Source organism: Lepus europaeus, chromosome 13 (genome assembly GCF_033115175.1).
Source record: "Lepus europaeus isolate LE1 chromosome 13, mLepTim1.pri, whole genome shotgun sequence".
Taxonomy (NCBI): Eukaryota; Metazoa; Chordata; class Mammalia; order Lagomorpha; family Leporidae; genus Lepus; species Lepus europaeus.
Genome location: NC_084839.1, coordinates 21,279,489 through 21,305,271, shown reverse-complemented (window position 1 = coordinate 21,305,271; position 25,783 = coordinate 21,279,489). Strand labels below are relative to the sequence as shown.

Below are 25,783 nucleotides of genomic sequence, written 5' to 3'. Positions count from 1 at the left end.
AGAAAGACTTTGAACTCTCACATGATGTTTATCCGCCAGATTTCCTGGGCCGTACTGAAATTCCAGTGGCAAAAATTCGAACAGAACAGGACAGCAAGGGCCCCACGACGCGCCGGCTGCTGCTGCATGAGGTCCCCACAGGAGAAGTCTGGGTCCGCCTTGATCTACAGCTTTTTGAGCAAAAAACTCTCCCCTAGTGGACTTGGAGGCCGGCCCAGGGGTGGCTCTGCCAACAAGGCTGGGCCCGCAGAGTCCCAGGCCGCTGTCTCCTGCGGCTGCAGGAGCACCACGCGGCTTCATTCGTCACAAGCCATGCACGCTGGGGCCTCTGTCTTACTGCGCACTAAACTGCTAGCGATCTATGCAAACGTGATCCTTCCTGTAAATAAACCACCCCCGGCACAGTGCCTTGTATCAGTGTGAACACGTTCAGCGGTGTTTGGATGCCAACGTTTCCGTGTTCAGGGCTATAACGAGTATCGTGTGGGAACGAGGCATCGGAGCACCGGACGCTGGGTCAGTGTGTCCACTGTGGGCTGGGCTGGTGAAGCCGGAGCCATTCCACGCCGCGCGACCTCAGCTGGGCGCAGCCACTCAGGAGGTAAAGGGTTGGGATGAAATGCCGCGGCCCCCATGCTGGTAGCCCCTACTGAAATCGCGTCTGCTCTTGCACTGACTAAAACCCGAAACTTGATCATTTTATCATTCTCTGCTAAGACAATATAGTCTGAAATAGAAGGGAGAAGCTTGATTTCCTTTACATACTGTGAACTCTAATAATGTGGAAAATATTTTTCAACTTTAATTTTCTGAAGTATAAATTATTTATGTAAATTCCTGTTTTGCATATTTCATAGGACATGCATCTTTAAGCTTTATCATTGCCAATATGTACAGAAAGAGAATAAAAATCTAAGTTTACGAACGTAACTTCTCTGAACCGCTCTTGAATGGTCTGGAGGCTGCTCACAAGGAAGCACGTGTCCTTTCTGGCACCGTGGGGAGAGCCAGGGAACAGGGCACGGACAGGACCAGGAGGCCGGGCCTCTGCCTGGCGCTGCCATTCACCTGCTCTGTGGCTGGGACCTCCCTCATGTCTCCAGGGCGGCTTCTTCAGCAGCTACCCTGGACGACGTCCGGGCGCTGTGCCTCTGTGAGGGGAAGCCTCAGGGGTAAGGTAGGGGGAGAGGAGCACAGGGGCAGCCCTGCTGCCAGCTCCAGAGACCCTGTCCTCCCTCCAGGCCCCGCCCTGGAGCCACATCCGTGCCAGTCTCAGCCGCTCGCTCAGCTTCTGAATTCCAGACGTGAAGCCTGTCTCAGATATCACTAAGAACAAGGTCTCCCGCGCTGGACCCCTGGTTTCAGGAATGGGTCTGTCCTTCTGAAGCGGCCACCCAGGCTGCGGAGCCCTGGCTTCTCAGGAAGCGGATCCAGCTGCTGGAAGAACCCGGAGGGAGTCAGACGCCCCACGGGCCTGGGCATGTGTGCCGGGCCCCGTTCCTGTTCGGGGCACGGAAGGGCTGGAAAACACAATTCAGTCTATCCAAACTTAAACCTGCCACTTCCTCATCTGAGGTCCTGATGCCGGGCTCTGACTAGGGAGAATGCAGACATAAGTAAGAAGAGACACCACTCAGTGTATGAAAGCACTGTACTCACTTCCGGGAGCCCTGCCTGCCGGCCCAGAGTCACTGAGCAGAGCAACCTGCTGACACTGCCAGGCTGTGGGAAGCGTGCTTCCTTGGTTCCAGAGCCAGGGGTGGGCTGGTGTCCAAGTGAGCCCGTGGCCTGGCTGGTTTTCAGATGAATCAGGCAGTTGTGAAACCGGTTCTGGGGTCACCTTGACCGCAGCTGCAGAATAATCCTTGGGTTCCCACCAGGAAGACTGGCTAGTGCTGCCTTCACCTGTAGGCAGGCAGGACACAGGGCCTGCAGGATCTGAGTCCGACAGCACCTGTGAGACTAGAGGGTGTGTAGCATCAGTACCCCCAGCAACTCCGGCCACGCTCTGGCCACGCTCCGGCCACGCTCCGACCTAGGGACGCACAGCTGCCCTTTCAGAAACCAAGCTCTCTTCCCACTCGAGTGTGAGCCTGATTTCTGGAGGACACGGGGAAGGCGGGAGGTGGCCTGGGCCCCCGAGCATCCCCGGGAAGGGCGGAGTGGATGTCCTGCAGCGAGGAGGCCCAGGCCCCTGCCCTGCTCCTGGGCAGGCACTAGGCGTGTGCATTCCCAACAGCTGACTCGCACGCCCAGTGAGGGGCAGGTGTGCCCTGGGGGATGAACCTGTGCTCTGGAAGCTGAGAGAGCGAGCGAGCACGAGAGCGAGTGTCTGTGCAAGCACGAGAGCGAGTGTCTGTGGATGTCCTGGCCTGCAAGGCAATAATGCGACCTCATTGCTAACACTTTTCAGTGAACACGAAATACCTCCCTCACGTAGTCCCCGATTCACAACGGGAGCTCAAAAATCACCTGTTTTTATTTGTGCATTTCTTGCAATCTCTCCGCTCCTGGAGAGACAGAACGCCATTGCAGTATTTTCACTGCGACACTGCGAACTTGAGTTAACGAAGCCTCCGTAGTACCAGCCTTGGTCCTGCTGGGCCGTCGCGTGCAGGGACGCCAGGTGCTTGCCCAGGGCCTCTGCCATCCTCACTCTTCCCTCTCTGCGTGCCGCCCCCAGGCGCCCAGGAGCGAGGGCTCGGCTGTCGGGCTCCTGAGGCCTATTGACGGAAGAGAAGGACCTGCAATGGTGCTGGGACAGGGCTTCTGGGAGCAGGAAGCCGACTCACGGATCCCGCCCCGCCCCTGACCCGGCTCTGCTGCCAGAGCTGGGACGCCCCTTTCAGGGCGCTGCCCCACAACCTTCCTGCCTCAGCTCCCGCTCCGGCGTCTGCACCTCCCAGCTGAAGCCTCTGTATGCCGGCACTCCACATACCTTTCGATGGTATGGGCAGACCTCTCCTGCCCCTGTATTCAGACCAGTCAGGGACCAGTTTCCCAGCACCCCTGCACTGGGCAGTTAGGGACAGCCATGTGTTGGGGCTTTGCCCGTGGAACATGCATGGAGGTGAGGGAGGCCACCTCCAGGCCTTGCCCACCTTCACCAGCGCAGAACTCTGCTGTGGCAGGCTGACAGGGATGCACTCCCTGGGGTCACCTGGGAAGCCCCTCTGTCGGGAGCCCGAGACTGCCTGATGGAGGGGAGCCTGCTCCCTTGCCAACACACCCAGCTACGAGTCCTGAGACATGAGCAAACAGAAACCTTGGTGTTTCAACCACCATCTGCTTTCGGATCTCCTAGTGACAGCAGCAAAGCCTGCCTTCCCGTGAGAGTAGAACTGACTGCGGTCACACCTCAGTGTGCCACCAAGCTTCTGCACAGGACACAGCAAGATGAAGGGGAAACCTGAGATGGGGAGAAAATACATGCAAACCGTGTGTCCAATAGGGATTCATATCCAAAATATGTACGGAACTCATACAACTCCATAGCAAAAGCACTAACCACCTCATTTTTTAAAAGAGATTTTTCCAAAGAAGACATAAATACAGCCATGGAAAGGTGCTCAACATCACTGATCGTCAGGGGAATACAAATCAAAACCACAGTAAGGTGTCACCATGTGCAACTTAGGTCAGAGATTATCAGAAAGCCATGGCAAGTGTTGGTGAGGATGTAAAGGAAGGGCCCTGTGGGTGCTTCTGGTAGAATGCAAACTGGTACAGCCCTTATGGAAGGGCGTGGAGCTTTCTAAAAGAAATTAATAAAACTACCATACAGTCAAGCAGTCCCACTTCTAAGCCTATATATTTGAAGGAAATAAAATTGCTACCTCAAAAAGGTTTCTACACTCCCCTGTTCACTGCAACACTATTCACAATAATCAAGACACAGGAGCAGCCTCGGCATCTGTCAGCAGGTAAATGGGCAAAGAAAACGTGTGTACATACACAATGGATACTATACGGAAAGGAAATGCTGTCGCTGCAGCAACACAGGTGAAAATCGCACTAAGGCAAACACGCCAGGCCCCGAGAGACAGACCCTGCACCAACTCACTCACAAGTGAAGTCCAAAGAAGTTGAACCCATTGAAACAGAGCTGATCCGGCCGTTGCGGCCATCTGGGGAGTGAACCAACGGAAGGAAGACCTTTCTCTCTGTCTCCCTCTCACTGTAACTCTACCTTCCAGATAAATAAATAAAATCTTGAAAAAAAAAAAAAGAAGAAGAAGAAGAAAATAAAAGAAACAGAGCTGAACGGTGCTTTCCCAGGTCAGGGGGCAGGAGCAGGAACTCGCTGGCCAGAAGGTACAGACTTTGAGCACAAGATGAGTAGCTCTGGCGCCTGACAGGCTGCGTGGGGGCCACAGTGAGTGACAGGAGTGCTGTACTGGATACAGGCTGCTCTCCATGGCCATGGGTTCCACTTCCAGACTCCAACCATGGACAGAAAATATCTGGGGCAAACTCTGCAGCTGTACTAAACACGGACACACTTCTCTGTCTTGTCATTGTTCCCTAAATAATACTGTCTAGTAACTATAGCAAAACTTCCAAGAGTTCATGGAAAATGCCATTACCTTTTAGTTCCATTTCCCAGGAACCTTTTGAAGCGCCCTTGTATTTACATGGCATTGACATCGTATTAGATATTACAAGTAATCTAGGGATTATTTGAGAGGCAGACAGAACATACACGCATGCTCCCATCTGCTGGTTCACCCCCTTTAGGTCCTTGCAGTGACCCTTGGCTGGGGCCGAAAACAGGAACTTGGAACTCAACCCAGGTCTCCCATGTGGGTGGCAAGCACCCAATCCCATGAGCATCATTGCTCCCTCCCAGGATCTGTTAGCAGGAAGCTGGAATCAGTAGCAGAGCCGGGCATCAACCTCAGGCACTCTGACATGGCATGTGGTGTCTTAATCTGCTCTCAGCCACAAGGCCAAGCGTCTGCCCCCAGAGATGATGTAAAGTATACAGGAGGATACACACTGCCTGCAAGTATTACACCATTCTATGAGGGACTTGAGCATCCGAGGATTCTGACGTCCTTGGGGGTCCTGGAATCAGTGCCCCATGGATAGCAGGGGACAATCAGACTTGAAATTTGCTGCGATGGAGATCTTCAGTCATCTCACCACACACAGGAAAACAGTAAGTACGCGAGGGCATGGATGAGTTCCCAACGAACATGCACATCAAACCATCACCTGCATGCCTTACACACGCTCTGACAGCCGAGCGTGGCGCCCAGCACTCTCGGTGTAACCATGCTCTCGGGGGCAGCTGTGGAAAGTTCTGTGGTAACTCAGCAGACCAGGAGGAGCTGCTTCGCTCCCGGAGACCCGGGAGGATGGGGCACCCCGGAGCTCAGCTTCCTAGCCACGCCCGTGTGTGCGGAGGTGCAGGGGGCGGAGGGGCGGTGGGAGGAGCACAGATTCACACTCAAGACTGGGCCTGCTCCTGCCAGCTCGGGTAGCTTCCCAAAGAGGGGCCCAGGCCCCAGCTTTAAGGATACAGGGGGTGGGGGCTCAGGGAAGGGGCAGTAGGCCACAAGCTGTAAGCTGTGCCATGCAAAGTGTGAGCTCTGCATAAGAAATCTGCGCAGGGCTGGCGCGGAGGTGTAGTAGGTTAATCTGCCGCCTGCGGCACCGGCATCCCATATGGGTGCTGGTTCTAGTCCCGGCTGCTCCCCTTCCGATCCAGCTCTATCCTGTGGCCTGGGAAAGCAATAGAAGATGCCCCAAGTCCTTGGGCCCCTGCACCCATGTAGGAGACCTGGAAGAAGCTCCTGGCTCCTGGCTCCGGATCCGCTCAGCTCTGGCCTTTGCAGCCGTTTAGGGAATGAACCAGCAGACGGAGGACTTCTCTCTCTGCCTCTGCCTCTCTGTAGCTCTGCCTTTCAAATACATAAATTAAAAAAAAAAAAAAAGAAAAAGAAAAAGAGATCTGTGTTTAGAACATTCCTGCACAGAAAATACCTCGAAATACCACAAACTTTGTTTCAAACCATCCTGCCTACTGCGAGTCACGTAAGGAGAACGATCCTGTGGCCTGGTCTGCTGCTTTAGGAGACAGATGGCAGGAGAATGGCAGAGGAGTAACAGCTCGCGAGCCAGGCTCATGAAACCTCTGAGGGCAGGTCAGTCCCCTCGGGCAGGTGTGCCCTCGCCCTGAAGGCACAGTCTGTCCCCTCAGAGTGGGCCCAGGGTCCCGCGCTGACCGCTCTCCTGAGGGTCTCCACACAAGGACCCTGCCAGGGTGCCTCCCCCGCAGTGCTCAGAAGGCGCCCCTCCTGCCTCGCCCTTCCTCCATGGCGGCAGCCGCCCAAGCCGGCACCCCCGTCTCCGCTCACCAGGCCCTTCTGCTCAGCCCCTCTCTGCCCCCGGCTGAGCTTCGAGGAGAGAAACTGCCTCTCGAAAGCAAGCCGACCCCCGTCGGCCGCCTCTTCCGCAGGCAGATGCGGCGTCTCTGCACAGGGCAGCTTTTCGGGACTGTGAAGAGAAGCAAGGAAAGTGGTCTCAGTTTAGCGCCGAGCGACAGTTTCTGAAAAGGTGGGCACTGGGGCACAGCCAGTCAGGTCCCTTCTCGGGACACACACACATCCCATGTGGAGCACCTGGCGCCAGTCCTGCGACCTCACTTCAACCCAGCGTCCTGTTCATGCACCTGGGAGGCAGCAGATACTGGCCCAAGCCCTTAAGCCCCTCCCATCCATGTAGGAGACCCAGATAGAGTTTCTGGATCCTAGCTATGGCTTGGCCTAGCCCTGACGGTTGCAGATATTTGGGGAGTGAACCAGCATATAGAATATCTCAGTATCTCTCTTTCTCTTTCTGTCACTCTGCCTCTCGAATAAATATTTTTTAAAAAAAATTTGGAAAATTAATTTTGTGACCTCAACACTCACATGATGAGAAGGGAAGGCTGAGTAGACATGCCCAGGGGCTGTCCCTCAACCTGCCTGGCCTGCTGCACCCCTGCTGGCACACCCAGCTGGTGAGCGCGAGGTATGGGATCTTTCTCCAGCTGTGGCTGAGGCCCCTGGGCCAGAGCACCAATCCCTGGTGCTGTCCCTGGGGCAGAGGGGCTTCCAGGCAGACTCTGAGTGCTCCAACCAGAAAGTCAGGCGGGATGGGGCCCAGCACCCACGCAAGAAAGCAAAGAAAGCCGGGGTGTGGAGAGGGAGAAGGGGGTTCACAGGAAAGCAACGGTGACAGCCAGGTGGGTCCAGAGAGGAAGGGGCTGGCCTCTCGGTTCCCGGGCAGCCTAGCTTTCTCCCCAGCAACACACCAGTGCTGACACATCAGGGCCCCTACCTCCTCCCCCTTCTTCCCCTTGAAAGTGGGTCTTCTGCAACCACAGTGTCTGCCTCCTCTCCAGCTGGCCCCTAAGTTCTCTTCTTGCTCAGCAAACAGCCACTGGAGGAACCTTCCGGGCAGGTCCTTGAACAGGGCTGTCACCAGCTCTGCCCCAGCCAGAGAAATACACCGGCTCCTTCCTTCCTGCATTCAGTCAACAAACATCTGCTTATCTTATCATCCACTTCCTTCCAGCCGAGTGCTGGGAGCACCACGATAAATGAGTCCCCATCCCTCGCTTGCTGCTTGCTGCTGGGTACCCGACGTGGGGATGGCTTCCCTCGCCAGGCAGGCCCAGGGAGAGGGGGCGCAGACATGCAACCGCGCAGGTCAGGAGGAAGCTGAGGTGCAGCCAGGAAGGCCGCAGGGCCGGGTAACGCCTTGGGGCTACAAGTCAAGGCCTGGGCTCAGTTGGAAGGATTCTGGGAGGAGCTGTCATGAGGCTGTGTGGAGAGTGCTGGTCACTTCAGGAGAGGGGGCCGCTGGCGGAGGAGGAGCAGCTGGGAGCTGTGAGGACAGAGCCTCAGGAGGACAGAGCCCCTCGGGGACGGGAAGGAAGCAAAGCAGGACAAAGCCTTGTCTGTAGGAAGGGGCAGTCACATAGCCAGTGCTGCTTAAATAAAACCATTTGTTAACATGGATAAAGAAACCAGAAATAGGACATAAAGCTTCCATGTCACCAGGGGAGACAGAAACAGAGTAGCATTGTTTATTCCAACAAAACTCAGGACAGGGAAGAAGGAGGAAACACCAAGGGAGCGGGACAAGACCTGCGCTTCCGTGCAGGAAAGAGCAGCTGGCACAGGCTGCAGTGGCCGCAAAAGCCCCAGAAAACGTACCTCCCAAATGCATAATTTTCTAGTCCCTGGGAGCCTGAACTGTGGCCTAACAGGTAAAGCCGCCACCTGCAGTGCCAGCATCCCATATGGGCACTGGTTCAAGTCCTGACTGTTCAACTCCTGACCTAGCTCCCTGCTTACATGCCTGGGGAAGCAGCAGGAAGTTCTTGGGCCCCTGCACCCACTGGGAGACCCGGAAGTTCCAGGCTCCTGGCTTCGGATTGGCCCAGTCTGGCTGTTGAAGCCATTTGAGCAGTGAACCAGCGAATGGAAGATCTCACACTCTCTGTCACTCCCTCTGTAAATAAATAAGAGGCCAACGCTGTGGTGTAGCAGGTAAAACTGCTTCCTGCAGTGCCGGCATCCCATATGGGCGCGGGTTTGAGTCCTGGCTGTTCCACTTCTGATCCAGCTCTCTGCTAAGGCCTGGGAAAGCAGTAGAAGCTAGCCCACCTCCTTGGGCCCCTGCACCTGCATGGGAGACCTGGAGGAAGCCCCTGGCTCCTGGCTTCGGATTGGTGCAACTCTGGCCGTTGTGGCCAGCTGAGGAGTGAACCAGCGGATAGAGGACCTCTCTCTCTCCCTCTCTCTCTGCCTCTCCTTTTCTCTGTGTGTAACTCTGACTTTCAAATAAATAAATAAATCTTTAAAAATAAATAAATAAGTCACAAAAGAATGGATGCTTCAACTGGTGTTGTGGCATAGTGGGTTAAGCTGCAGCCTGCAACCCTGGCATCCCATAGTGAAGTGCCAGTTCAAGTCCCAGGTGCTCTGCTTCTGATCCAGCTTCCTGTTAATGCACCTGGGAAGGCAACAGAAGATGGCCCAAGGATTTGGGCCCCTGCCACCCATGTGGGAGACTTAAATGTACTTACTCCCTGCTGACTTCGGCCTAACCCAGACCTGACTGTTTTGGCCATTCAGGGACTGAACCAACAGATCTCTCTCACTCTATCTCTCTCTCTCTCCTTCTCTCTCTCTCCCCCCTCCCTCTCTCTTTTCTTCCTTCCTTCCTCCCTCTCTGTTGCTCTGCCTTTCAAATAAATAAATCTTAAAAAAATATATTAGATGCTTTAGGCTTCCATGTATATGAAATTCAAAACAAGGCAAGATAAACAATATTTGAAGGATACAAAACTAATTTGATAACACTATAGGGAAAGCAAGGACCTTGCACTTAAAAAAAGTGAAGCTGGCTTGGGCAGGAAGCGGACTGTCCTCAGTAGGTGCAGGTCACCTCCTGACCTGGGTGGTGATGTCACCAGAGGACTGGCTTGGGGCTTAAGTGGCTTATGTTCTCTACATAACACAAAGGTGATGGTGGTGATAATAATAAAACTATAAATCACTAACAGACAATGCAACTCATTACTGAGGGAGGACAGGACTAGAAGCAGGCCAGACTAACTCCACCCCACAGCTCCCTGCCAGCACATACGCACCAAACAAGACAGGATGGAAGCCTACCAACAAACATTTGCCGATGGACAAGATTGAGGTTTCGACAAATACAAGTTGGAAAGGGCTCCATTAACACTGCCCCTGCCTTCTCAGTAGCTAATGGACAACCACTGCACTTGCTCTTTGGAGAGGACGTGTTACAGACATACAAATACCCCAAGACACAGACCCAGCAGCTTGGTCTTTCCACCAGCCCTTCCTCTTGTTCAGAGCTTCTCTATCTCTTACTCAGTAAGACTTCCCTTCGTCTCTTCTCACTGTTGCGTCCAGCCTCATAAATGGTCACTGACACCGGGCCACCCACCTGGACTCGCGGCCCAGTTTTCCCACACTGGGAGATGTGCATTAGCAAGGAGCCAAGGCTGCAGGTGAAGCAAGGACGCAGGCGCGTGCTCCAGGCCACCGTACCTGCGTTTCCCACGAGCTCTACCTCGCGCGGATCCTGCAGAGCCTGGATGCCGCTCTTTTGGAATCACACCGTGCAAGGTGAAAGTGAACTGGGGCAACCTGGCACGCAGCCTGGCCTTCTCTATTTCTTTAAATTCCTTCATGGAGTACCGTTTTCCTGTAGGAAGATTTAAACAAACAAAACCCTCAATCCACACTGTTATAGACAACGCCAGTGGCTCTAGGGTGGGAAATCCTTTGAGGGCCCATCACAACGCACCTGTCTCATACTCAAGGTTCGCTCTCCTCTCCTCATCTACCTCCTGCTGTCTTCGGAACAGAGGATCACAAAATGGTGGGACTGTAACCTACAGTGTAGTAGACTCTGAGAACCCGACTTCAGTTTGTCTTAAGCTTTCAAAAATCTGTCCTGCACATTCAAGTTTACTCTACTCCAACACAGCCAAGAACAGAAACCCATGGCTACGGTCAATGCCCAGAGTGGTAAAGGGTTAACAGAGGGAGGAAGCTGCTGGAAGGGAAGAGACATGCTGCTGTCCCCAGTGCCATCGTGTCACTGCATCACTCCGGCAATCGCTGCTGAGCCCCTAGGCCACTGTGGGCCACAGCCAGGCCAGGTCCTGCCCTCAACCATCTCTGGGTCTGGACCAGATAAGACAGTGTGCTGACAATCCAGCGATGGAGGAGTCAGCTCAGAATACCGCAGGGGCCTGAGGCAGAGCCCCTAACCAGCCCCAGAGGAAGAGGCCTCCCAGAGAAGCTGACCCCTGGTCTGTGAGGGCTTGGGAGCCCAGAAGGGCAGGTGAACGAAGTAAGAGTTGGACTAGAGGGCTGGGGACCATCACAGCAAGCCTTTTTCCGCCTCCCTCCTTATTATAAGCCTCCGGCAGGGGGCGTTTGCTCCCCTTCACCTCCCCTCCACCCCACCACAGCGCTTAACCCAATGCTGGGCCCTGAGCACTAGGAAAACAGTCACTGAACAAGCAAGGCAGTGAGACAGGTGCTGCCCTCTACCCCCAGACAATGAGCTTCTACCCGTAGCCAAGGGAACCCTTCTACCTTCATAGGAATGACCTGCCTGGCTTTCTGGGAGCAGCAAAATAAACCACTTCTCTCTCCAGAGCCAGATATATGTTTAGATTACTAACAGGATCAGGCGGCTAAAGGAAGAAAAAATTGAAATCTGCAGCTGGCAACCTGAACTCATCTGCTGGCAGTGTAGACACTGGAGACCCCTCACAGCCCGGCATAGCTCTGGCCAGCACACTCTCCTGGGAGCTCTTCTGATGCCACGCTGGTGCTAGGGCACACCGGCAACACCCAGGAGCCCTCCTGATGCCACGCTGGTGCTAGGGCACACCGGCGACATCCAGTGCTCACTGTCCACAGCCTCTCTCCCTCATGCTTCAATTTTGCTGAATGTGAGCAAGTCAACAAGCAACAAAAGAGCAAACTATCACACACACGTTTGCCTCAGCTCCCAGGTCAATTCCCCCTTCGTCGAAATGACTTCAAATTTCTATTCTAAAACTCAGGGGAAAGACTTCTGTGGACTTTAATGAAAGAGAATAACTACAAGGCTTCCAAAATAAACCTCAACTCCAGGCCTCCTACGAATAAATAAGTAAACTTCTAATACCTTTCCATAATTCGGATTCTTTTTCTTCATATAAAAAGGGTCGTACACTTCAGGATTATAATGGTCTCCAAACACAGTTTCCTTTAGGGGAAAAAATGGTACACTTTACAGCAAATCCTGACATACAAATTGTTTTTGCAAGATTCAGAAAAGCCAAATACTTTATCCAACTTTTACAGAAAAGCATGGCTTCCAAGGATTAGAAGAAACCTCAGAAGTAATTTAGACCACAATGAGACTCCACCCCCTTCTAGGAGAAGTGATCATCCGGTTTCGATCTAGAATCATCCATGAGCCTCTGAGAATTTGCAATCAGGCACTTCAGGGGTAATTTTACCTAGCAGCAAGTTTGTCCTTAGATTGAGCTGAAAGCTGCCTCCTAATTTCCAGGTGCGGATAGTAAGTCTACACATCAGCCCAACAGCTCCGTGTCTGCTAGCTGCCTGGGCCTGAATACTCCACTTCTTTCTACTCTTCTTCCTAGGAGATGGAATCAAGAGCCTACCCTGTTCTCAAAGTTCTGCTTCCGGAGAAGGTTCCCTTAGTAGAGTAGCATTAGGAATAACAGGATAAGGACAGGGGGACCATAACCATGACACATCTCACTCTGAACACAGCTTTCCCTAACACAGCCTGGGCACTCAGATGTTTTGTGGGAAGCCAGACACTCACTTGGCTGACTCTCACCGAATATTCTATCCTTTAAAATCTCTTAAACTTCAATACATGCCATTTCTCAGGTATAGCTTCCTCTACCCGACACTTGTGCATGCATATTGCTGGACACAATCATAAGACAGCTACTTTGGGGGCCGGCACTGTGGCGTAGTGGGTAAAGCCGCTGCCTGCAGTGCCAGCATCCCATATAGGCGCCAGTTCGAGATCTGGCTGCTCCATTTCCAATGCAGCTCTCTGCTATGGCCTGGGAAAGCAGCGGAGGATGACCCAACTCCTTGAGCCCCTGCACCTGCATGGGAGACCCGAAAGAAGCTCCCGGCTCCTGGATTTGGATCGGTGCAACTCCAGCCGTTGCAACCAATTGGGGAGTGAACCAGTGGATGGAAGATCTCTCTCTCTCTCTCTCTCTCTCTCTCTCTCTCTCTGTAACTCTGACTTTCAAATAAATAAATAAATCTTAAAAAAAAAAAAAAAAAAAGACTGCTACTTTGATTTCAAAGAGACCTGAAATCTATCTTGAACTCCTGCCTCCTGGAGCATTTAGGGAAAAGTAATCAATGTACATATTCAAAAATCTGGTTCAGTAAATATGCTTAAAACCTCTAACATTCCAGCTAATCTGCACTAGATTTCTAACAAATACCTGGAAATAACAAAGATCTTACAGTCTACACATGAAGTCAACAAGATTTAAATTTGGTACTCGAGACAGGTGGGCCTAAATTCCAAAACAGTCTTGACCTCAAATTAGCAACAAAAAATCTTTAGGGATAGGCGTTGTGGTGCAGCAGGTTAAGCTGCCACATGGGATGCCCACCTCTCATGTTAGAGTGCCTGGGGGTGAGTTCAGCTTCCTCTGATGATCCAGGGAGGCAGCAGACGATGTCCCAAGTGCTTGGGTTCATCACCCATATGGGAGATGTGGATGAGTTCCAGGTTCCTGGCTTCAGCTTAGCCCAGTCCTGGCTGATGCAGGCATTTGGAGGAGTAATCAGTGATTGGAAGATCTCCCTAGGTCTCTCCCTTATATTCTCATTCTCCCTCCCTCTCTCTCTCTCTCTCTCACGCTTCCAAATAAATAAAACTTCAAAATACGAAACCAAAATCGTGTTCTCTTACAGACACTGCTAGTCTCTATATCCAATGGTTGGCCAACCCAGTAGCCATGCAATCCACTTGTCCCTTGCCACTCCTACTATTCAGATTACAGCTGCACGGTCTCTTCCTTGCCCCTGCCTACGGTTAGGTCTTGCTGGCCAATGAGACCTAAGTGAAAGCCCACCAAGGCGATCTGGAGACGTAAAAGAAACGTCCCTGACACCACTCCTTACGCCTTCTGCCTGCCTAAAATGCAAACATCATACTTGGAGCTATACACAACTACGAGGCAAATGTGAGAATGATGAAGATAAATTAAAACTGTTAAGGATAGGAGAACAGAACCACAGCAAAACCCCTGACATTGCTGTGTTGCAAGAACCCACAATGAGACCACCCTATCAATTTCTTGTTAAGTAAACTATAAATGCCCTTATATTTTTAAGCCACTGTTACTCTGTTAACATTTACCTAAAGATAGTCCTGATAAATCTAGTTTAAAATCAACACTCTTATCCCCTCCACATGAAACCTAAGGCATAAGAAGACAGGTAGATTACAGTTGAATTTATTCATCTTAAATGCAAAAATAGGCTTAGAAACTTTCTGCCAAGCCAGTGCAAATATTGGACCAACTCAAATAATACATTAAAAAAAAAAAAAAACTCAGTACCGTTTTATTTGTGTGCTTTAAGAAGTGTTCAAAATTCTCTTGTTTCATTTTTTCAACTCCTCTATATGAAATTACTTTTTCCATAATTCTCTGCTGAAGAGGATCGGCAACACTTTGGACCCATTTCTTATGTATCATCTCTTTTCTTCTTTCCTTGAAAATATCCAGATGCTGAATATACGTATCCAGTTGCTAATGCGGTGACACAAACAGGGAAAACAACAGTTTCCTCTTACTGTCATCTGATTAACGAGGTTGGCGCTCTTGTTTCCCTCCTAAGCTCTCAGCCACATTCAGGTTGCAAAGCCCTGAGCGCAGCATAGGCGAGGCACAGAAGGGAGCCTGACAGCACAGAGCAGGAAGAACTCACGAAAAGTTCTAGAACACACCAGACTCACGTGTCACATGAAACTCACAACATTCTTGCTGCTTCTTCAGGATTTCCAAGCATTCCCTACTCACCCACTCCACAGCTAGCTTCATCATCAGAAACAGCTGTGACAACACTGGTGGCACAGAAAGAGCCTAGACTTGCTGTGCACCTCTCCCCATCCATGAGAGGAGGCAACCCCACTTCTTTTGATGCTCAGATGAGAATACCTCCTTTATAAATGATAAATCACAATGCAAGTATCGAAGTATTATAACACCAAATCTCAGTTTTTCTGATCGAAATTAAGCCCCACCTGGGGTGGGTATGATTGCTGTAGCAGTAAAGGCAGGGCATGGGGCGCCCACTTGCCACATCAGAGTGCCCAGGCTTGAGTCCTAGCTCTTCTGCTTCTGATCTAGCTTCCTGCTAATGTGGACCCTGCAAGACAGCAGACAGCTGAGATGGCTGAAGTACTTGGGGTCCCTGTCACCCAGGTGGGACACCTGGACTGAGTTCCCGGCTCCTGGTTTCAGCCTAGATGAGCCCTGGCTGTTGCAGGCATTTGGGGAGTGAACCAAGAAATTATATATATATATATATATATATATATATATATATATATATATATATATATATCTGCCTTTCAAATAAAATGAGAATGGATAAATTTTTTTTTAAAGATTAACTTTATTTATTTATTTATTTTTATTTATTTATTTATTTTTGACAGGCAGAGTGGATAGTGAGAGAGAGAGACAGAAAAGTCTTCCTTTTTGCCGTTGGTTCACTCTCCAATGGCCGCCGCGGCTGGCTCATCGCGCTGATCCGAAGCCAGGAACCAGGGCTTCTCCTGGTCTCCCATGCGGGTGCAGGGCCCAAGGACTTGGGCCATCCTCCACTGCCTTCCCGGGCCATAGCAGAGAGCTGGCCTGGAAGAGGGGCAACCGGGATAGAATCCGGTGCCCCAACCGGGACTAGAACCCGGTGTGCCAGCGCCGCAAGGCGGAGGATTAGCCTGTTAAGCCACAGCGCTGGCCATGAATAAAATTTTTTACAAGAACACATTAAACCTCTTTTAGACTTATTAATTCCATAGTGACCATTAGTTACTAACTGGTCTTTTCCCTTAAATATTAATTCATTTCCAGTGGTTTGATACAGGCCTGCTACAATATGGGTACATATGAGAAAGAGGCAATTTTTGTAGGAAAAAAAATCTACTCAGTACCAGGACATAGAGGAAGTACAGTTAGAACAATCTCACAGATCCCTAAAGAAGAGATCCAAGTAAGGTCTCCAACCTCTTGGCAATAGTGCAAGGAGGTGGCACAACCTCAGCTCTCTATAGAATGGGCACCGCATCCCCCCTGCAAAATGAGTCACTATGATGTGGTGATGTCAGCTCGGTCACACTGCTCTGTACCACCCTTGCTCTGCCAGAACTCCCCTTGCGCCCACATGCTGCAGCCAGCTCTTACCTTCACAGCGTGATTTTCTCTAAATAATATTGCATGGACGGCCTCATCAATGTCTTCTCTAGCTAATACCTAAAATGACAGAACTAAATATTAAGATGTAACACTGAAGAAACAACCTCACGGTATGTTACCAATTGTTTTAGTGCAAAACTGATACCTGTATCTCATAGCACGCTTTGTAATTTTTTGTCATGGAAAATTTCAAAAGCTGTTCTCCATGAACCTGTCACCCAGGTTCAACAACTATCAACCCACAAACGTATTTCATCTACTACCTATTCATTTTTCTGCTGTCCACTCAGATTGTTTCAAAATAAGTCAACTCTTCAATCACAATTTTAAAACACCATAAAGCTTACTAATTAAAGGGATCCGTCAGCAAACGAATCCTGTTTTCAGGCAATCAGCTGTTTTAAAGGATCTTTGAATTCATTTTCTGGCCTTATGCTACCTCTCTTCCTAAGTTAAAACCACAGAAAGTTTCTCAGTTCAATTGGTCCAGAATCTTAGAGCTAGTTCCTACAGCTCCTGGCCGTCTATGCTGGTACTGTGCACATCTAGAACTTACTGTTTCCATGACAAGTTGGGTAAAGCTGATGCACTCACCTCTTCTTAGGGCTCTTTCAGTTGGCTAAGAACTGACTCAGCTTTTATTCTATAGGACTAAAATGCATCAAATGAGATGTCAATAAAAATCCAGTATCTGGAAGCTATACTATTCCTAAAGGAATTATCGCCAATGAAAAATGACACAGGTCCTTAGAACTATGTTATTCAGTCTCTGGCTCTTTTTTGTTCTGCCATTTTGAGTGTATCAAATGAAATAAACTCAAACATCAAATTGGTGAATAAGAGACATCTCAAACAGGAAAGTTGTTACTTTAACCCATATTTAATAGTTTCATGTGACAGCTGAAGTGACGCTCAGGGCTGACATTGTGGCGTAGTGGGTTAAGCCATTGCCTACAACATCAGCATCCCTTTTGAGTGCTGGTTGGTGTCCTGGCTGCTCCACTTTTGATCCAGCTCCCTGCTAATGTGCCTGGGAAAGCAGCAGAAGATGGCCCAAGTGCTTGGGCCCCTGGCACCCATGTGGGAGATTTAGATAAAGCTCCTGGCTCTGGGTTTTGGTCTGGCCCAGCCCTGGCCATTATGGCAAATTGGGGAATAAACCAGCAAATAGAGGATCTCTCTGTGTCTCCCTTTCTCTCTGTAACTCTGCCTTTCAAATAAATAAATAAATCTTAATTAAAAAAAAAAAAAAGTGAGGGGCTAGCGCCATGGCTCACTTGGTTAATCCTCCGCCTGCGGCGCTGACATCCTATATGGGCACCGGATTCTGTCCTGGTTGCTCCTCTTCCAGTCCAGCTCTCTGCTGTGGCATAGGAAGGCAGTGGAGGATGGCCCTGGTGCTTGGGCCCCTGCACCCGCATGAGAGACAAGGAGAAAGCACCTGGCTCCTGGCTTCGGATCAGCGCAACGCTGGCCATGGTAGCCATTTGGGGGGTGAACCAACAGAAGGAAGACCCTTCTCTCTGTCTCTCTCTCACTGTCTAACTCTGTCAAAAAAAAAAAAAGTGAGTTCAAACAGCTACTCAGGATTTCTCCAAATAAAGCTCTCTTTAAAGTACAAACAGAATCTTGCTTGAAAGCCTTCTCAGACTTAACAGAAGACAGCAACTGAAAAACTACATTGATCCCACAATATAAATTTAGAATCAATCTATATGGAGTAGAAACAGACATGGTGACAAGTATCCTGGGAAGTCACATTTTTTTTAGCCATCATAATATTAACAAATGTTATATACAAGGTACTTTAAAAAGTCAAAAATGGAATTTAAAAGTTTAGGTGTAGGCATTTAGTCTAGCAATTAAGACAATGGTTAAGATGCTTAGATCCATGGGGCTGGCACTGTGGCGCAGCAGGTTAAAGCCCTGGCCTGAAGCACCGGCATCCCATATGGGCGCCGGTTCTAGTCCCGACTGCTCCTCTTCTGATCCAGCTCTCTGCTATGGCTTGGGAAAGCAGCAGAAGATGGCCCTTGGGCCCCTGCACCCACATGGGAGACCCGGAAGAAGCTCCTGGCTCCTGGCTCCTGGCTTTGGATCGGCACAGCTCCAGCCACTGTGGCCATCTAGGGAGTGAACCAGCAGATGGAAGACCTCTCTCCCTGTCTCTGCTTCTCTCTGTAACTCTTTCCAATAAATAAAATAAATAAATTTAAAAAAAAAGATACTTGGATCCCACATCAGATTATCTGGGTTTAATCTCCGCTCTGGCTCCTAATTCCAGCATTCCTGCTAATGCAGACCCTAAAAGCAGAGATGATGGCTCAAGTAATTGTGTTCGTGCCACCCCTGTGCGAGAACTGTATTGAATCCAGATTGGAAGCCCAGCTCATCCCCCACCTTGGAGGGCATCTGGGGAATGAAACAGAAGGTGGGAGCACTCTCTCTCTCCCCCTCTCCCTCTCAAATAAATTTTTAAAATAATTTTTTCAAAGATGTTTTAGGGGTGGGCATTTGGCACAATTGGCTAAGACTTCAGACACCTGAATCCCACATGGGAGGGAGTACCTGGGTCCAAGTAGTGGTTTCACTTCTGATTCCAGCTTCCTATTGATGCACAGCCTGGGGGTCAGCAGGTGATGACTCAAGTAGTCCAGGCCTTGCCAACCACGTGGGAGATCTGCATGGAGCTCCTCCCTTTGGCCTACCCCAGCCCTGGCTGTTGCCAGCATCTGGGCAGTAAACCAATGGGTGAAAGATCTCTGTCTCTGCTCTATTTTATTTGATTTTATTTGATTATTTTAAAGACTATTTTATTTACTTTCAAGTCAAAGTTATAGAGAGAGAACTTCCCTCAACTGATTCATTTCCCCAGATGGCAGCAACAGCTATGGCTGGGTCAGGCCGAAGCCAGGAGTTTCTTCTGGGTCTCCCACATGGCTGGCATGGGCCCAAACTCTTAGGCCATCTTCTGCTGCTTTCCCAGGCTATTAGTAGGGAGCTGGATCAGAGGGTGAGAAGTCGGGACTCCGTTGCAGGCTGTGACTTTACCCATTATAGCACAATGCTGGTATAATGGGTATTTTTCTTTTTTCTTTTTTTTTTTTTTTTTTTTTTTTTGACAGGCACAGTTAGACAGTGAGAGAGAGAGAGAGACAGAGAGAAAGGTCTTCCTTTCTGTTGGTTCACCCCCAAAATGGCTGCTACGGCCGGCACGCTGCGCTGATCCGAAGCCAGGAGCTTCCTCCTGGTCTCCCTTGCGGGTGCAGAGCCCAAGCACTTGGGCCATCCTCCACTGCCTTCCTAGGCCACAGCAGAGAGCTGGACTGGAAGAGGAGCAACTGGGACAGAATCCGGCATCCTGACCGGGACTAGAACCCGGTGTGCCGGCACCACAGGCAGAGGATTAGCCAAGTGAGCCGCAGCGCCGGCATGCGTACTTTTCAACTGAATAAAAATAAAGATTGTAAAGACGTATATTATGGTGCAAACAGATCTGAAAGCCACTCATAGTTTTTATGAAATTTTTGAAGGCTCCTGTTATCTTGGTCGGGTATCAGAATTTCCACCCTTTTTGTTTTTGTGATGCTTCACGATTTTGCCAGAATATATAAACTAGATGATACGTGTTGCAGCCCTTGGAAATCCACAGCTTTCTGCACACATAACAAAAATGAAGCCTCAGGGCCGGTGCTGTGGCATAGTGGGCTAAGCCTCTGCCTGCGGCGCTGGCATCCCATATGGGCACTGGTTTGAGTCCCGGCTGCTCCACTTCCCAACCAGCTCTCTGCTATGGCCTGGAAAGGCAGCGGAAGATGCCCCAAGTCCTTGGGCCCCTGCACCCACGTGGGAGACCCGGAGGAAGCTCCTGGCTCCTGGCTTCGGATCGGCCCAGCTCTGGCCCTTGCGGTCGTTTGGAGAGTGAACCAGCGGATGGAAGACCTCTCTCTCTCTCTCTCTCTCTCTCTGCTTCTCAAATAAATAAATAAAAATCTAAAAAATTAAGCCTCTCTCGACTCTTAATGACACGGCAATGGCGGCAAAGGCAATGGCCAAGAGCTTTTCTCCACGGTGAGGCAAACCACAGGCTCGCGCCGATCCACCGGCCTTCCCGGGGACGCCATTTCCACTCCCGGCTCCTCCGCAGGCTGCTGCCGGCCCACGCCACGGCCGGGCCGGGCGCTCGCCCTCGCCCTCGCCAGCTCCGACCGCGGGCCGGAGGTTCCAGGTCCGGTTCCAGGTCCAGTCCCGGCGCCGTCGCCGGCCCTCCCCGCCCGCCGCTGACCGCCGCCTGAGCGCACCTCCATGAAAGGAACGGACTCCGGCGCCGGCCATGCTTCCAGTCTTTCGGGACTGAAATAGTCGCCGTAGTTCGGAGCCTTCGCGGCAGCCATAGACAGCAGACGCCCTGAGGGGCGAACAGGTCAACGTTTGAAATCAGTAGCTGTGGAACATGGCGGCCTTCGGGGCTGCGAACCGAGCCGAGCCCCGGCGCAGGTCAGGGACACCGCCCGGAGGTGGCCGCCGCCGCCCTCACCCGCCCGCCGCCGCCGCCGCCTCCGCCTCAGCCGCCGCCCCCGCCTCAGCCGCGGCACTACCCGACGCCGCCGCCGCCGCCCCGTCCCGGCTCGCGCTCCCCCGGCAGCCGCGGCGTTGGGCGGGCGCGGGAGGCGAGGACGCGAGGGCCGAGGAGCGCCCGAGGGCGTGGGGCGGTGGCCCCGACGTCCCGGGACAGGGGCGGGGACGGCCTGTCCACGGCGGATGGAAACGCGGGTGTAAACCGCACCCAGCTACACGCTTCCCTGCCGACGCGGGTGTAAACCGCATCCGGCTACACGCTTTCCTTCCGGGCCGGCCGGGCCGCGGCGGCTTCCCGCGGACCCACCCGCGCCGGTCGCGAAAGGGAATTTGCCGTTTATCTGTAACCCCGAGGGCTCCAGCCAGGCCTCGGGCCGCCCGTGAGCCGCGGCCTCTGGTGTGACGACCCGACTGCTTTCAAAACAACGGAGACCGTGAGGCAAATGTGGAACCCTGGCCGAGCACTTAATGACACAGGGGAGCACTGGTACTGGTTTAAGGTAGGACAGTGCCTTGTGGTGTTTTTACAAAGGAGAATCGTACTGAAATACTTTTGGATAAAATGATGCGAGATTGGCTTCACAAGAATCCAGTAGGTAGGAGGTGGGGCGTGGGTAAGACTATGGGTTAACCAAGATTGGGGTTCCTATGCTTTTCTATATACTAGTGCAGGATTGAAATTTTCAGGGGTGGTGGTGTGGCCTAGCGGGTAAAGCCACCGCCCCTGATGCTGGCATCCCATATAGGCATGAGTTGGATTCCCGGATGCTCCACTTCCGTTCCAACTCTCTGCTAATGAGGCTGGGAAAGCAGTAGAACATGGCCAAGTCCTTGGGCCCCTGCAGCCACATGGGAAACCCTGAAGACGCTCCTGGCTGTTGGCTTCAGTCTGGCCCAGCCCTGGCTTTTGCGGCCATTTGGGGAGTGAACCAGCAGATGGAAGATCTCTCACTCTGTGTAACTCTTTTAAATAAATAAAATCAACCTTACAATTTTTTTTTTCATAATAGCTTATTTTAAAAAATTCTTGGGACTGGCATTGCAACCTAGCAGGTTGGCGGCTGCCTGCACCACCAGCATCCCATATATGGGCACTAGCTCTGTCCTGGCTGTTCCACTTTTTTTTTTTTTTTGACAGGCAGAGTGGACAGTAAGAGAGAGAGAGACAGAGAGAGAAAGGTCTTCCTTCCATTGTTTCACCCCCCCCAAATGGCCGCTACAGCCGGCATGCTGCGCCTATCCAAAGCCAGGAGCCAAGTGCTTCTTCCTGGTCTCCCATGCGGGTGCAGGGCCCAAGTACTTGGGCCATCCTCCACTGCCCTCCCGGGCCACAGCAGAGAGCTGGACTGGAAGAGGGGCAACCGGGACAGAATCCGCTGCCCCGACCAGGATTAGAACCCGGCGTGCTGGCACCGCAGGCAGAGGATTAGCCTAGTGAGCCCTGGCGCCAGCCCTGGCTATTCCACTTCTGATACAGCTTCCATGCTAATATTCCTGGGAAAGCAGCAGAGGATAACCCAAGTTCTTGGGCCTCTGCCACCCACATGGAAGACCTGGAGGAACTTCCTGGCTTGGATCTGGCCCAGCTTGGCCGTTGTGGCCATTTGGGAAGTGAACCAGCAAATCTCTCTCTGTCTCTTCCCACCACCCCCCCCATAACTCTGCCTTTCAAAGAAATAAAAATATTCTTTAAAAATGTCAAAAGCAGGCCGGTGCCATGGCTCAACAGGCTAATCCTCCGCCTTGCGGCACCGGCACACCAGGTTCTAGTCCCGGTTGGGGCGCCGGATTCTATCCCAGTTGCCCCTCTTCCAGGCCAGCTCTCTGCTATGGCCTGGGAAGGCAGTGGAGGATGGCCCAAGTCCTTGGGCCCTGCACCCCATGGGAGACCAGGAGAAGTACCTGGCTCCTGGCTTCGGATCAGCGCGATGAGCCAGCCGCAGCGGCCATTGGAGGGTGAACCAACGGCAAAAAGGAAGACCTTTCTGTCTCTCTCTCTCTCACTATCCACTCTGCCTGTCAAAAAAAAAAAAAAAAATGTCAAAAGCAGACATTTGGCATAGGTGTTAAGATGCAGCTTGGGACGCAGGCATCCCGCATTGGAGCACCTGGATTGCAGTGATGGGCTCCCATTCCAGCTTCCTGCTAATGCACACCCTGGGAGGCAGCAGATGATGACTTGAGCACCTGCGTCACTGCCACCATGTGGAGACCTGGTTGCAGTCTCTTGACTCCTTTCTTCACTCCGGCCCAGAGTTGACTTTGCCAGCATTTGGGAATGAACTAGAAGATGGAAGTGATCTCTCTCTCAAGTAAAAATTTTAAAAATTAAAATTGAGAACTGCCGGCGCCGTGGCTCAACAGGCTAATCCCCCGCCTTGCGGCGCCGGCACACAGGGTTCTAGTCCCGGTTAGGGCGCCGGATTCTATCCCGGTTGCCCCTCTCCCAGGCAAGCTCTCTGCTATGGCCTGGGAAGGCAGTGGAGGATGGCCCAAGTGCTTGGGCCCTGCACCCGCATGGGAGACCAGGAGAAGCACCTGGTTCCTGGCTTCAGATCAGCGCAATGCGCCGGCCGCAGCGGCCATTGGAGGGTGAACCAACGGAAAAGGAAGACCTTTCTCTCTGTCTCTCTCTCTCACTGTCCACTCTGCCTGTCAAAAAAAAAAAAAAAACACATAAAATTGAAACCACCCTCAGTATAAGAGTAAAATCCCAATCTTTCCTTTTTGATTTGAGGGAAAGTAAACTCAACAGATAGTACCAACAAATTTTGTTTCTCTGTTTAAGTTCAGATCTCTCACTGGAGACAAGAGCAAGCAATTATTTTCCAAGGAGACAAATCTGGTAGGAAAGAAAATATGCAGGCTCAGAGGCTAGGATTTGAACCAGCTGCAATGGAGTGACAGGAACAACTGCCTGCCCTACAGTAGCTTCTTCTCAGTATGGCAGGATACCTTGAGAAAACTTATCACATCCCAAGCAACTTTACTTACTTATTTAGTTGATTTGCTGCACTGTTTCCCTTAACCAATATGTGCAAAAAATGAGTATTTATTGTATTCTAAACCCAGCAAGCCTGAGAGACACTTCTGCCGAGGGAACTACTGTTCAGGGAAGTTGAGACTGAACAACTTGCCAAAGTCACAAAGCAGTGCTCAGTGTTTAAAGGCAGCTCTTTCTAATCCAAAAGCATATTCTCTTCACCTTATGCTATTTGGCTCATTCATTAGGTAAAGTTTGATTTATGTTCTTTTAGACCTCCATTACTTGATTTAACAGCTTTAAATGTCATTCATAAAAAGTGAAGATACTGGTAAAGCTGTCGCCTAGGACGCTGGCATCCTCTATGGGCGCGGGTTCGTGTCCCGACTGCTCCACTTCCAATCTAGCTCCCTGCTAATGGCCTGCTAAAGGCAGCAGAAAATCGCCCAAGTGCTTAAGCCCCTGTCATCCATGTGGGAGACCTGGATGAAGCTCTTGGCAGCCATCTAGGAAATGAAACAGTGGATGGAAGATCTCTCTCTCTCCTCTCTTTCTCTCTCTCTCTCTCTGTAACTCTTTAAAATAAATAAATAAATCTTTTTTTGAAAAAGTGAAGATATAATGCATTTATACTACTTTCTTTTAATTCCTTCCCTTTGTGTTACTGTTTATAACACTTAAATTCTGTCCCATGACCATAATCCTGCCTTTGTTTCAGAATGTCTAACAGTTAATAGATTCAAGCCGGCGCCGCGGCTCACTAGGCTAATCCTCCGCCTTGCGGCGCCGGCACACCGGGTTCTAGTCCCGGTCGGGGCACCGATCCTGTCCCGGTTGCCCCTCTTCCAGGCCAGCTCTCTGCTGTGGCCAGGGAGTGCAGTGGAGGATGGCCCAAGTCCTTGGGCCCTGCACCCCATGGGAGACCAGGAGAAGCACCTGGCTCCTGCCATCGGATCAGCGCGGTGCGCCGGCCGCAGCGCGCTACCGCGGCGGCCATTGGAGGGTGAACCAATGGCAAAAGGAAGACCTTTCTCTCTGTCTCTCTCTCACTGTCCACTCTGCCTGTCAAAAAAAAAAAAAATAGATTCAAGGTTCATTGTCAATTCTTTTGCTGTATTTTCTTTGTCTTAGTTGACGAAGTATTTAGTAATTATTTTGTAATCTTTTCAAGAAAAGCTCATAGGAATGCTGTTCCCTTTGTTTTTGCATACATGGGGATTTAAAAGATGTTTATTTTGGTACAAAAAATTCTTGAAATCTATGCATAGTTTTTTTCATTAAGCGCATTTTTCATGAACTTAAAAACTGGTTTTTATTATTTAAGAGGCAAGCAGACAGCATTCCCATCCACTGGTTCACTCCTCAAATGCCCACAATAGCCAGGGCCAGGGCCAAAGCCAGGACCCAGGAACTTAATCCAGATCTCCCACTTAGGTAGCAGGGACCCAACTACTGGAGCTGTCATCCATTGTCAGCCTTAGCAGGAAGCTGTACTTGGGAGTAGAGCCTGGTCTTCAAACATGGCACTCCATTATGGGATGTGGGTGTCTTTTTTATTTTTTTAAAGATTTATTTACTTATTTGAAAGGCAAAGTGACAGAGAAGAGACAAGGACCTTCCTCTCCCCAGTTCACTCCCCAAAAGTCCGCAATAGTCAGGGCTGGGTCAGGCCTGGGCCAGGCCTGGGCCAGGAGCCAGGAACTCCATCCAGGTCTCCCACATGGCTGGCAGGGGACTGAATACTCTCACCATCTTCTGCTGCCGGCCCAGGCACGTTAGCAGGGAGCTGGTTCAGAAGCAAAGCAGCCAGCACTCAAACTGGTGCTCGTGTGGGATACAGGCATCACAAGCGGTGGCTTTACCCCTGCACTACAGCACCAGCTCCCCCCAAACCCCCTCAAGTTGCTCAGACCTAGGCCAACCACTGATCTACTTTCTATCTCTAGATTTGCCTGTTCTGCACCTTCCATATAAGTGGGTTTCTTTACCTAATGTAACATTTTCAAGTGTCAGTAGCATGTATCCGTACTCATTGCTTTTTATTGCTAAGCAGTATTCTATAAGGTTGCATCAAAAAGTTTGTTAAAATAGAAGTAAAAGATAAAGGATTTCTGGGGGCCAGCATAGTGGTGTAGCAGGTAAAGCCACCACCTGTGACACTGGCATCCCATAAGAGTGCTGGCTCGAGTCCTAGC

The 25,783-nt window shown here is 51.0% G+C and overlaps 2 protein-coding genes across 10 annotated transcripts in view; one reads left to right on the top strand and one right to left on the bottom strand.

The window, feature by feature from the left end:
- The window catches only part of ITSN2 (intersectin 2), a 176,263-nt gene extending 175,359 nt beyond the window's left edge, over window positions 1-904 (top strand). For all 6 annotated transcript variants that reach the window (XM_062209048.1, XM_062209050.1, XM_062209045.1 and 3 more), the window contains exon 39: window positions 40-904. In XM_062209048.1, the coding sequence (XP_062065032.1) occupies window positions 40-197 (158 nt within the window). In that variant the 3' untranslated portion in view covers window positions 198-904. The remainder of the gene's footprint in view (window positions 1-39) is intronic.
- Window positions 842-20,538, bottom strand: FAM228A (family with sequence similarity 228 member A). 4 transcript variants are annotated; one of them, XR_009867781.1, is made up of 9 exons: window positions 20,329-20,538; window positions 16,016-16,084; window positions 14,165-14,356; window positions 11,716-11,796; window positions 10,336-10,423; window positions 10,077-10,233; window positions 6,363-6,501; window positions 2,473-2,723; window positions 842-1,962 (listed from the first exon to the last, which is right to left on the bottom strand). XR_009867781.1 is itself a non-coding variant. In XM_062209064.1 (8 exons), exons 1-8 carry the CDS (start codon window positions 20,419-20,421, stop codon window positions 2,565-2,567), a joined length of 978 nt encoding a protein of 325 aa, XP_062065048.1. In that variant the 5' UTR covers window positions 20,422-20,538; the 3' UTR covers window positions 2,213-2,564. The 4 variants fall into 4 exon arrangements, 3 of the variants coding, with proteins under 3 accessions (XP_062065048.1, XP_062065045.1, XP_062065047.1); XM_062209064.1 differs by lacking the exon at window positions 842-1,962 and having other exon boundaries at window positions 2,213-2,723; XM_062209061.1 differs by lacking the exons at window positions 842-1,962; window positions 2,473-2,723 and having other exon boundaries at window positions 5,631-6,501.
- Between the last annotated feature and the right edge of the window lie 5,245 nt (window positions 20,539-25,783).